This window comes from Myotis brandtii, unplaced genomic scaffold, assembly GCF_000412655.1.
Source record: "Myotis brandtii unplaced genomic scaffold, ASM41265v1 scaffold915, whole genome shotgun sequence".
Lineage (NCBI taxonomy): Eukaryota > Metazoa > Chordata > Mammalia > Chiroptera > Vespertilionidae > Myotis > Myotis brandtii.
In genome coordinates, this window is record NW_005371769.1 from 3,453,621 (window position 1) to 3,466,458 (window position 12,838).

General features: G+C 48.8%; 1 protein-coding gene across 1 annotated transcript in view; it reads right to left on the reverse strand.

Annotated features, from left to right (window-relative positions):
- ZNF831 (zinc finger protein 831) overlaps window positions 1-12,838 on the reverse strand; it is a 95,528-nt gene that overhangs the window by 33,518 nt on the left and 49,172 nt on the right. Inside the window, exon 7 of the mRNA XM_014532780.1 lies at window positions 8,968-9,119. Coding sequence (XP_014388266.1) covers window positions 8,968-9,119 — 152 coding nt within the window. The remainder of the gene's footprint in view (window positions 1-8,967; window positions 9,120-12,838) is intronic.

Sequence of the window (12,838 nt, forward strand, 5' to 3'; positions counted from 1 at the left end):
ATATCCAGTTCCCCCACCCCCCCCCGCCTTCCCCCACAGCAGACTCGGGCTCAGTCAACCTCTCAGAATCGTAGAAATGCAGAGTTTGGCCCTGGCCAGTTTGCTCAGTGGTTAGAGTGTCAGCTGGAACACTGAAGGGTTGTGGGTTCAATTCCCGGTCAAGGCATGAACCTCAGTTGCGAGATCGACCCCCACCCAGTTGATGTGTCTCTCTCACATCGATGTCTCTCTCTCTCTCTCTCCTTCTCCCTCCTCCCTTTCTCTCTCTCTCTAAAAGTCAATGGGGAAAAAATATCCTCATGTGAGGATTAAAAAAAACAAAAAAAAAACAAAAAGAAAGGCAGAGTTTGAAGCTGCCTGAGAGCCCCATTCGGCACCTGCAGTGAGGCAGAGAAGGCAGGGTCTGGGGGCGGATCTTTGCAGAATGTCATCCCACGGCCTCACCCCCACCTGCTGGATGTAGAGTCTAAATCTATGCAGGTCTAGATTAGACAATACAAGCCAGCGGGGGTCCTACTGACAGAGCGGTGGTCCCTGGGGAGGGGCTCAGCCCGGTGGGGGTGATTCTCAAGCCTAGTGCTAAATAGCACTGAGTGACACAGTGAGAAAGCTGTTCCCGTAACCTCTCTCATTAAGGAAAAACAAAAGCCTCACCTGGGAGCTGATGTCCCTCTAACACCTCCCTCACACCCCAGTCTCCTTCTGTGAAGGGAGTAGACCTAGGGCCATGCCTTTTGCCCAGGGCAGAATCTAGCTAGACTTACTTACCGAAAAACACTGTCTGTTCCCTGTGTTTTTTATTCTGTAACGTGTTCTTCATGGCTCACGATATTGGTTTTTGTTCTCACTGGCAATAAACAGTTTCTCTTTAAAAAATAGATGTACTTATGTTTGTTGTGAAAAAATTTTAAATGAAGTAAAATGAACAATATTTACATTTTCTGTAAGTGAGCCTAAAGGATAACAGAAGCCAATAATCGTGTAGGTGACGGCAGAGGCAGCATTGCTGAAGGTGCCAGTGACTGACTTGAGTTTGGGAAGCCCATCGACCACCATCTGTGGCCCCAAGCAAGTAGCTCTGAGCCTCGGTTCCTCTGTGAGCAAAATGGGAATAAGGTCCTCGTCGCAAGTCTGTTGGGGGAACTCAAGGGGGGCGAACTTCCTAAGTGTAAAGTACCCTCTGCGTTTAGTTATTGAGAATTTTCTAGAATCTCACTGTGAGATGTAGCCCCGAACTTCACCGTGTTTACTGCTCCAAGCCCTGCCAGCTGCAGGAAATCACAAAACCATAACCTTGGTGTCATTCTTATCATTCAACAAAACATCTCCCTCAATCAATACGACTTCAGATGTGTCATCCGGGCACAGGGCCACTCTCTCCTCTTCAGTGTTCCAATTTTAGTCTGTGTTCCAGCAGACGCAGCGCGTCCCAATGTGCCCAGCAAAAGCCAAATAATTAACCTCAACCACATCAATGTTCCCCATTCAGATCGGCAAGTGCGTTTCTAAGGAAATAGAGAAGGAAACACATGACGGAATGTTTCAGTGCATCCCAGCCCTGGAGTAGATAGAACAAATCTCAGTTAATGGAGCGGGTCCTTTTAACACAAAGTATTTCAATAATAAAAAATAAATAAAGGCTGATATATCATCGGCTAGAGAGAAAGAAATGTGCCTATAAACACAAGAACAGAACAAATCTAATTAGGAAGTTCTTTTTTGCAGCCCAGGGTCAATAACTGTGATATTAGGAGACCAGCAATAGGGCTGTATGCTGATGAGTTTTAAGCTCCCAGAGTCCAGAGAGTCCCACTTGAAACGCAAGCAGAATTCAATGAGATGGTGTTCATCGCCCACGGTGCCCCACACTGAAAAGAAAAGTACATATTCATTTCGGTGCCGTGACCTCATCAGAGAAGTTCATTAGGAATTGTGTAACCACAACAAAGGGGAGTCGGTAGAGGCTTCCGCTGGTGTATGGATGTACCACCCACTTCATATGGGTGTGTGGGTTTTTCGATTGCTTTTTCTAATGGAAAAATAACACCTGAATGCAAACACGTGTGCAATGGGCATGCACACATACCTGCAAATCTTCTCTTCTTAAGTGAGACACTGACTTGGGAAGTAAACATCACAGAGATCATTTTCATGACCAGACTCCTTGAACTTCCCCTTAAGCTAGAAAACGTGGTCTTTGGCTGACCCACACTAGCTGGCTCACGTTGGCATGGAGTGGTTGCCCCCCAGTTACTAAGTGAGCGCCAGAAAGACAGGTGTTCATGTGAGATGAGAAGCCACCCCAGCAGGGCCCCTTCACACATTTAACCTAAACCCTGACTTTTGAAACATGTTGTCCCCAATGCCACCTGGAAGACACACTTCAATATCTTGGTTAATCCCCAAGGCAACAAACCAATCCATTAAGACACCACACAAGTTTTAGAGGTTTAGCGCTAAAAACACTGTGTGGGAAGTCGGGCACGTGAGAATTCCTCACTCCCCTGCTTTGTAGGAGGACTTGCTGTTTATCTTCAAAGCAGTTCCAGGGATGGTCTTTTTCCCTCTTTTACCACAATGGTCCTTAAACATATTGTGCATGAAAATTTCCACTCAGTTGTAGACACCAACTATACTCTTAGGATTGCATTTGTACATTTTTCAAAGATAATTTTGACTGCAAGTGGTTTTGACTAAAAGGCTAGTTTTAGAAATGAATCCCGCTAGAGGGTAAGAGAGGATCCAGATTAAAAGGCATCAAAGTGCACATCTTCAAGTTCAGAGTCACTGTCTTCAACTATCTTTACAGAACTTTCACCTGTAACACTGAGGTGGCAACTCACATGCCATGTGCCTGCCTCCACACCCTCACCTGCATTTGGTGTTGTCACTGTTCTGATGTTTGCCATCTGAGAGGTGTGGGCATACCTCACTGTGGTTTGATTTGCACTTCTCTTGTGGCTGATGACATTGAGCATCTGTCCACATACTTGCATGTCTTCTTGGGGCTGGTTTTGTTGTCCTTTCAATTGAGCCTGACCTTCAAGGAAGCTCAAGGTAAGAGACTTACTTCTGCTTATTTGGCTGTTCATTAAAAAACAAACAAACAAACAAAAAAAAAACAACCCACTTACTGAGGACCTGCTATGGTGCCAGGACCCGGTACAAAGGTGGAGATGCCTGTCATCTGGGTAAACAGGGTCCTTATTAACTGAAATCTTTGCCACTTGGAAAGGCCACCAAGAATGAATTCATTCACAATGGGGACCAAAAATGTTATGGTAAATAGTGAAGAATTGAGGACTTTGAGAATTTATCTTAAAAAACAAAGAAATCAAAAGCTATTCTCATCAGTTTTCTCTAGTTCATTTGTCACCTGGTCTGATTCTGCCAATGATTATGACTCAACCCAGTGGTCACTTCCATCAACTTCATGAAATTCTATGTTTTGAGCATGATTTGTCACTTGGCAGTCAATGTACATTATATGTGAAAACTAGAGGCCTGGTGCACGAAATTAATGCAGGGGGGGTCCCGTTAGCCCAGTCTGCACCCTCTCCAATCCGGGACCCCTTGGGGGATGTCTGACTGCCAGTTTAGACCTGATCCCAGCAGTCGGACATCCCTCTCACAATCCTGGACTGCTGGCTCCTAATCGCTCACCTGCCTGCCTGCCTGGTCATCCTTAACTTCCCCCCTGCCAGCCTGATTGTCCCTCACTGCCCCCTCTGATGGCCTGGTCACCCCAACTGCCCCCCATGCCAGCCTGATTGCCCCTCACGGCCCCCTGCCAGCCTGGTTGCCCCATGCAGCTTGCTGTTCAGTCGTTTGGTCGTCCCTCACTAACCCCCCTGCCGACCTGGTTGTAGGCAGCCATCTTGTGATGGCATGAGGGTTAATTTGCATATCACCTCTTTATTATATAGGATTACCCTGAAGGGCAGGAATGGATGCTAATAGGGGAGGGAGGGTGGGAGAGAGAGGGGGAGAGGGGAGGAGGGGAGAGAGAGAGATGGAGAGAGATACTAAATTTATCAATTTATCAGCAATTTATTCAGGAAGGTCTTTATCCCATGACAATCATTGTGTCCCCAGCCAACCTCTGACTGGGGTGCCCCATAAAGAATGCTTGGATTATAAGGTTTTTCCTCAAGTAGGTGTTTGCTGTCCTTGGAACATTCAGTATTTGATATCTAAGAACCTTCTCTCACTAATTCCTTCAATGAGGCAGCTTGAGCTCCTGGGATTAAATCCACCTAACTCCATACCTCAGCCCTGATCCTGAAGTGAGCGTGGGAGAGGAAAGATGTTCTATGAAATATTGATACTCCTGCCTATCCTGGGGTGTCTGGTAAGTCAACTCTATTTGATATCTGAAAAGAAACTTCCAGTTTCCCCCACCCCCTTGCTGGAAACTTGGATGAGATAGACAACTGAATTTAGATTTTAAAAAAGACAGTTCTCAGGAGAATCTCAAAGACTCCAACCACTATAAAATATTATACATTAGGTCTTTATTCTTCATAGCTCCTATGGCCTTCTGCTTACTTATGACTTCACTGCCAAGCCATCTGTTGTTCGAATGATTAGTACCAAGCTATCAGAGTAGTTTAAAAGAGAGGGAAATTAAGCATCCTTTTAAAAAATATTTTTTGTCCTCCTAAATTATTGACAGGAAGGTTCTCCAAAAATAAAGAGGACAAAGAATCAGTTATAACATCTTCTTGCAGCCCCTGGACACAAGTATTCCTGACTACTTATTTGTTCAATGCTTTACTGATTCTAGTTGGCCTATGAGGACCAAGGCCAAAGGTTTTTTCTGCTTTTTCATTAGAAAATCCTCCCCCCACCCCACAGATCACTCTCAATTTCTTTTTTTGATTTCATTACGTTCCCCCAAGTTACAGCCTCTCAGGTCACCCCAAACAGATCACCTATCACTGTCCTGCCAAAAAAATATACACACTTGCATGCACTTGAAAGTACACTCATGGGTGCACGCGCGCACGCACACACACACACTGAGAAGCCAGCTCTGATTTCTCCACCCACTACCTGCTCGGTCAAAGGAGATGAGAACGTTGTTTGTAAATGGTGGACAACCAAGGCCCACCTTTCATTGCCTTTGAAGTTACAGCACTTTGTCTTGGAATAACAACACTCTCAGAGTGCCTGTTCCTCCACTGTGAAATATTGGCATTGCATGGTGTTGGCAAAAAAGTCCCCAAACCCCTTTGATTTCTAGGCGGTATTGATTTTAAGGTACTCTGCCACCCTCCAAAGTGATGGTGTCCATTCATGACCTGTCCACAGGGCTTGCTGGTTTACCAACCAGCCATCCCTGTTCCCCTGACAATAAGCAACAGGAGTGATTAATATTCCCTGGGCCAATGCTTGGGCCACATCCCTCAGGCCCACACCTGCCGTAGTGTTTTCCCAAACTGTGGCCAAGGAAGCCTTTTGAAAATGGTCACTGGTGACCCAACCCTCTGCTCGAATAATCAACATGAAAGTACCGGTAGAGACATCTGTCACCACTCCAGCTGTTGCTGCGACATTGTCACCTACACTGGGACTATGTTCCCAGGGAGAATTTGAACTACTGAGGGCCTCTCGTTTCTTAGCTCCACATTCAGACTTTGTTTCTGATTTTTTTTTTCTGTTTGGGTCCAGTTTGCGCTTAGGATTTGGGTATGACAGCCAATGTTGGGCTAGAAGTGTACAAAAGTGGAGTTTCTCCCAGTGTATAAGGAGTCTCCAGATCTCCACTGGTGGTCCATGGGGGCGGGGCGGGGCAGTCCCAGAGGTTGACAAGAGCTTTTAAAGAGAAGAAGGGGTGAAAAGGACAATAAAATTCAGAGGATTTCTCAGTAGTCTCCCTGGGTCTCCCTGAGCACACAGGGTACATTGGGAAGAGGTCCCCACTTCCACTGGAGGATGTGTGAAAGAGTGCCCCCTGAGGGAGGAGGGCAGAGGAGCTGGTGTCCTCACCTTGGGCTGACATAGCCCCATACCCAAAGCACAAGGCCAGACGAACTGGGTGGTGACTGGACGTCAGCCCCTACGGACACAATCCACAGAGCCACACAAGGAGGCTCCGCCCACCCCTATGCAGCCTGTCTCCGGGCCTTCTTCCGGAAAGGAAGCCAATGCATCCCACAGTCCAACACACCCACTTTAGGATGGACACTACCTATACCACTTGGACAACTCTTCTTGAGTGGTTCTGTTTCTATGATGACATCTTGATTTAGGTTTAAAAACACAACTTTCCTAACCAAACTGAATACATAAGAGCACGGACGAGGTACATCATTGTCCACTGAATGTACATATATGCCGTGGCCCTTCTCACTTAGAAACACATGACTTCTGTTAGATTGCAGATGGGGGAAAGTTATAAAAACGCTATAGTGGTTGAGTTGAGACCCCCGCAAAAACATATGTCCAGGATAAAAGATATAACTCATGGAACGTGTGACTGTGGCCTTGGAAAAGGGGTCTTAGCAAATGGAATTAAATGAAGAATCTTAAGATAAGATGATCCTGGATTTAAGGTGGGCCCTAAATCCCATGACAAGTGTCCTTAGAAAGACAGAGGGAGGAGGCCATGTGAAGACAGAAGCAGAGACTGGAGTGATGCTACCACAAGCCAAGGATGCCTGGAGCCACCCGAAGCTGGAAGAGGCAGGAAGGTTCCTTTCCTAGCATCTTCAGAGAGAGTATAAGATTCCCGACCTGCAGAACTATAAGAGAATAGATTTTTGTTGTTCTAAGCCACCAAGTTTCCAGAAATTTCTTTAGCAACCCTAGGTACAGTGGCTTCAATGGCTCCCTAAGTCTTCCATGGACATCAGGGCACACCAGCCTGCCTGAACTCAATCTGCCCTCCCCAGATTCCCTGTTCTCACCCCCACTCCCCAGTTCAGAAAACCTCTGTCTTATTCTCCTGGATCTGAACTTCCAGAAGAAACCCTGTCGCTCCCAAGAAAATTCCCCCTTTGGGTTCCTCCCTTAACACTGCCCTTGTCCTTCACTAGACTACAGAGACCATTATTACCACGTGTCCCCCATTCATCTGGCACTCATCTGGCATATGCCAGGCTTTACGCCTGCATGTTCATTATGCTCAGGAGATAGTAACAGCCAACACCCTTCTGCTTAGAGTCTGCAAAGCACTCACCACACACAGGAGCTTACTTGGCCCTGACACTGAGCCATTGGGTAGGTAAGACCTACATCGACAGCCTAGCCCAATGGTCGGCAAACTGCGGCTCTCGAGCCACATGCAGCTCTTTGGCTCCTTGAGTGTGGCTCTTCCACAAAATACCAACTTCTGCGCATGGGCCACAAAGTTTCAATCGCACCGTACATGCACGCCCGCATGAGGTATTTTGTGGAAGAGCCACACTCAAGGGGCCAAAGAGCTGCATGTGGCTCATGAGCCGCAGTTTGCCGACCACTGGCCTAGCCTAACAGACAGATCCTTCTGAGGAGGAAGCTGACTGCCAATGTCATTCCCAAAGAGATTTGTGCAAAGGGTGGCTGTCTTCATCCTGTACATTTATCGAGAGCACGGCGTTTCTTTTTCTCCCCTTTGGTACATCATGTGGACCTTAAGAATGTAAATAGGGAGGCTGAGGCGAGTTTGCAGGGGCAGATTGACTTGGTCCTATTGAGGTACTTGGAAGAGAGCTAGTGGGAAAGCTCTGACATTTGGGACAACTGTTGGGTTGGTTGGGGGCTGGATTCACCCAAACACACCCCCATGGGCAATTCCATTGGCCGTATGTATTTGAGGAGGAAAGGAATGGAGTTAAGGATGAGGGACACAGGCATTCCCTGATGATATTTTCCCCACCCCCACCTCATCCCAGCCTCTCCCACATGATCTTAACCCTCCACATGCCACAAACACAGTGCTTTCCCATCCATAATTAGCCATCCAGTTGAGCAAATACCTATCTTGATTTCAGTTCTCACTGAGAAACCAATGTTTGTCCTTGCCTACCAGAACAGGCTTTGGGGGTTGGGGGTTATGGGTTGGGAGTGGAGGGGGAGCAGGAAAGTAGCTCCAGTGCCTGTAGGGGGCACTGGAGCTACACAAAGGTAGAGGAGGATATGTCCCCAGGGAGCAAAACTTCAGCCACCAGACAGAGCCCATGGTCAGCCCTTGAGCCAAACAGACAACAATCAGCCACAAAAGGATGGTAATTCAGTCACTGCTGGCCAGACGGAACCCTGCAGCCTTTTCACAGATGGTCTTCATTTTCCCAGTCAACACCCAGCAAGCAAGGCTAAGACGGGGCTCATTACTGCTGGGGAGAGGGGAGAAAGGGAGGGAAAATTGAGGTCCAGAGAAGTTAAGTAATTTGTGCTGGTTGCCCAGTGAGTGCAACTTAAAATAGCCCATGTTCCAGGAAGCAGTCTCCATTAGTTCATCCTTTATTTATTTCCGAGCATGAAGAGTGGACCTCTTACCGCTTCACATGTAAGCAGTGTTCCCTGCAGCTCTTAACACATAATAACTACTTACTCTTCTATTTCACGTGGACAGGCAGGCCCATCCGCTGACCTATTTCAGCCTCACAATGGTCCGGTGGAAAGAACCGAGTCGACTTTTTTAAAAACGTGGGAAGGTAGACACACCAAGAGTTCTAACTCCCTTTTCCTAGGTCCTGCGGGACACCTGTGTCGAGTACACGTGCCCAGTGCTCAAGGGTGTCTGTCAGCTTCTCAATATTGGATTCTCAATCAATCTCACTGGGCATTCTCACTGGCATCCTGTCCACTAGTTTAGGGTCATGTTGACTGTCCCACAGATGTCACACCTTTGTGACATCACCTGTACCCCCCTGGACTTTGGGCTCCTGAGGGCAAGGGTGGCTGTCTCCTGCTCACCCTGCATCCCCAGCAGCCTGGTGCCTTTTCACGCCCAACACGATTCACCTCCAAGGAGAGCATTACCTGCCATTTCGGAAGAAGCCTGCCCCAGCGTTCTGCGTGGGTCCAGCCCCTCGAGTGGGGGAGGGTGGCAGTCTCTTCTCAGCACCCAGAGAGGCTTGCGTAGTCTACTCGCTCTGAGTCGAACTCGACCCTGCAAGAAAATCCCTCTGTACCTGTGGACAGAGAAGCACACGTGCAGTGACCAGCCTTGGGAGCATGTGTCCAGAAGCTCATACACACAACATCCCAAACAGTGATGCTCAGACAATAAAACCCAAGTCCCTGGGAGAACAGAGGGCTGACCTCTGCTTGTCAGCTCTTAGAAACTCCTCCTCCCTCCTCACCTCATTTTCACTCCATGTTCATGAGGTTGTTTCAGGGACTAAATGAGACAGTGTTTATGAAATGCCCTCTGTGCTGTGTGGCACTTAACATGTGCTGTAATTAAAGACTGGGACAAATAGTCTTGAATATTTAATAAAAATGGCTGTCAAGTAGAAATTTCTGCAATGATGGAAATGTTCTGTAATCTGCATTGACCCAGGCAGTAGTAGCCACTGACCACGAAACTGCTGAGTGTTTAAAATATAGTTAGTGTCTGAGACACTGAGTTTTACATTTTATTTCATTTGAATGAATTTATATAGCCACACATGGCTCGTGGCTACCATACTGGACGGTGTGAGTCTAAAACAGCGGTTCTCAACCTGGGGGTCGCGACCCCTTTGGGGGTCGAACGACCCTTTCACAGGGGTGGCCTATGACCATCAGATAACACATATATAATTAGATATTGTTTTTGTGATTAATCACTATGCTTTAATTATGTTCAATTTGTAACAATAAAATTGGGGGTCACCACACATGAGAAACTGTATTAAAGGATCCCAGCATTAGGAAGGTTGAGAACCACTGACCTAGACATTCTTATGTCCATTGTTGCACGCCATTTGTAATGTGCATAACACATGTTCTGCTCTGCCTGTGCTGGGAGAATGCACCTGAGCTAGCTGCCTGGAAGATGAGAAACCCATGGAGCCAAGACAGGCCTTCACAGGGGCTGGCCCTCCCGCCCATCCAGTCCCTGGCAGACCCGGCTGCTGCCCACAGACACATATGCAAGCCCAGCCAAGATCAGAAAAACCACTCAGCTGAGCCCAGCCTGAAACACCTCCCCATAGAATTGCAAGCTAAATAAATGGCATCATTTTAATCCTCTGTTTTGGGTTGTTAGAGAGCAAGAGCTAACTGAACAAACAGTATGACTTCAGCACGGTGCCTGACTAAAGAATTTTAAGGGTAATTTTGACCAGTGGTGATTTTTGCCCGGCCACATATGTAGCATTTGTAAATGAACAGTTATGCATTTATTAGGGTACAGGCTCACAACTTGTTACTAATAGAAAGGTGCAAGTAAAAGCAGACCAGCAAGTTAGTCTAGCACCCCCGTGTTGCAGGGGGAAGAACTGAGATGCAGAGCAGCTGCCAGGTGCCTTGAGACTCACAGACCAAGTGGTCACTTGATCCAGGGCTCTGGACCACTTTGCAAAGGTCCCCATCAGTGGTGAGCTCATTAAAAGGGTCTCTACCCAACTTCTAGCTGCCTGGTTGAGCCACAAGGACTCGTTCCACTATAAATCCTCAGATCACAAGAATCCTACTCCCACGACACTCCTCAGAACCACCTGGCTTGGGGGTGAGGGAGAGGAAGGCGAGTCAACCTGCTCGGCCATTTTGCTTTCTCATTTGTCTGAGCCTCTGCCGACATCCAGCCGCAGTCCCATGAGTGCCAGGGCGCTGGCAGAATTTTAAATCAGGTCTGCAGAATGCAGTGTCCTCGGGCACTGATTTGACTGCAGCAACAATGAGAAAGGGACTTTCTGTTCATTGATTCTGGCGTCTGTGTTTAGGAGAGGTGCCACTTATGGGGCACAGTTGCCTTCCTGGCCTTGGGCAGGAGCCATCACTCCTAGGGGTCCCTGCTTGTCAAGACCACAGGTTCCTGAAACCGCTATCTGAGCCAGGTGGGAAGCAACAGGGCTGCAGTTTCCATCATCACAAAGCCTGCACCAGTGGGGGCTCCTGCTGGCGGGGGGGCCTGGAGTGATCTCAAAGTGCAGAGACAAAGGAAGGAAGGAAGGTGCGGGGTCACAGGGAGAATTCTTCGTGCTGCCGTCACCTCTGCCCCCACATCAGTGGGTGGCTGCCAGGCGCTTGCAGGTGTTAAGAATGCACAGCTTGAGCTGCAGGGAGGTTTTGCTGTTGGAAAATGTAGGATCGAGACACTCCACTCAGTGAAATAGCTAGGTGCCTGCTCTGCTGGAAGAGGCCAGCGCTGAACTCAGATTTTGTTAGGGTGGAATTTGGACCCTTTGCCCTTAGGGGGAGCCCAAGTAGGTCTTGGCATTGTCTTCAAGGCACTCTTTTGCTTAGTCATGCGCATGGTCTGTCTCCTTCTCTCCTGGCTTCTCCCAGAACCTTCTCGTGCAGCCCCTCCTGGAGCAGCATGGCCCTGGGAAGAGCAGCCAGGGTGAGGCAGGGGCTGCAAGCTGGTCATCACCAGCCACACAGCCTCTTACAGCCTCGCCTCCACCAGGCTGCACACCCAGGCCCGGCTGCTGGAGTGTTGGCTACTAGTGACGCCCTCTCTCTCTCCCTAGGGAATTGCCCTTGGCAGATGGGCGCAGTCTTGCCTGGGGAGGCCTGAGGGAGTTTGCACATACCTCCAGGAAAGGCCGCCGCTCAGTCCCGGCTTCCAGCAGGGCAGTCTCTACTGTGCATTTCCCACTCCAGAGCTCCCCATGCGTCAGGCAGGACTGCACACCCAGCAGCACGTCCTCCCCTTGCCCTGGTCTGCTGTTCTCACTCACCAGCCTCTGAGAGCCCTCCCTCCATCAACCATTCGTACAAGAATCCCCTCTCAGGCTCTGCTTCTAGGGAGCCCAACCTCAGACACCATGCAAGTGTTTTCCCCTCTTCCCTCCTGATCCCCAACCCTGGGGGGTGTTGGACAAGCACCTTCAATAGGCACACAGGCTTCTAAATGTGCGCGGCACTTGTGCGGGACGCTGGGCCACAGAGACTTCTTTTTCTCACTTTGTTTTCACTCAAGGCCGTGTTTCTGAGATCAATCTCGATTTCTGTATTTGTGTCTAATTTGCTACTGTTAGCTGGCCTGATGGTGGTTTACTTAAAAGTAACAAAACCACATAAGCTGCCACGTAAGGTCCAGGTTTTAAAGATGACTCCTCCACTAGGCACAGCTTCCACTGTCTTTGTCCCTCTCTGTAGGTCTTCCAAGAAGAGCCTGTGTCGCGGACTCTGATGTAAGACCAGCAAGGAACCTCTGTTTATAGACCTCATGGGAGAACGTTCAGGAAAAAAGCCTTCTTCCCCCACAGCAGCTTCAGCAGGGACCCCGACGGCTCGCTGGCCAAGGCCACGAGCTCAGGGAGCACCATGTTAACCGGAGTCCAGTGGGAAGCTCACAGAAGGAGCAGGCCGAGGCTTGTCATGTACCTTGACGCCGGCTGAAAGCCACTGACCGTCCTGCCTCCTCAGGCCCGCCCTGCCCTCCTCCAAGGAGAGGTGTGCAGGCGTACGCCCCTGCTTCTCACATGCTCCTCTGGGAAAGAATATGTTCGCAGGATCCCTCTCACTCTCCTCTCTTGACCCCACAGGGAATAACGAGGCAAAGAGAAGTGGAGTGGATGGCCGGCGGGCCCTCGGCTCCCACTGAGCAGGGCCGGGACTGTGGTGGAAGCTTCCGGTGCCTGTACTAGTGGCCGTCACAACTCCAGGTGTGTGTCTCCATCTCACTTCGGAACGGGTCTCTGGTTACTAAGAGGGCCACCCCCTCAAACAAGAAAGTGCATCATGGCCAAGTGAGCAG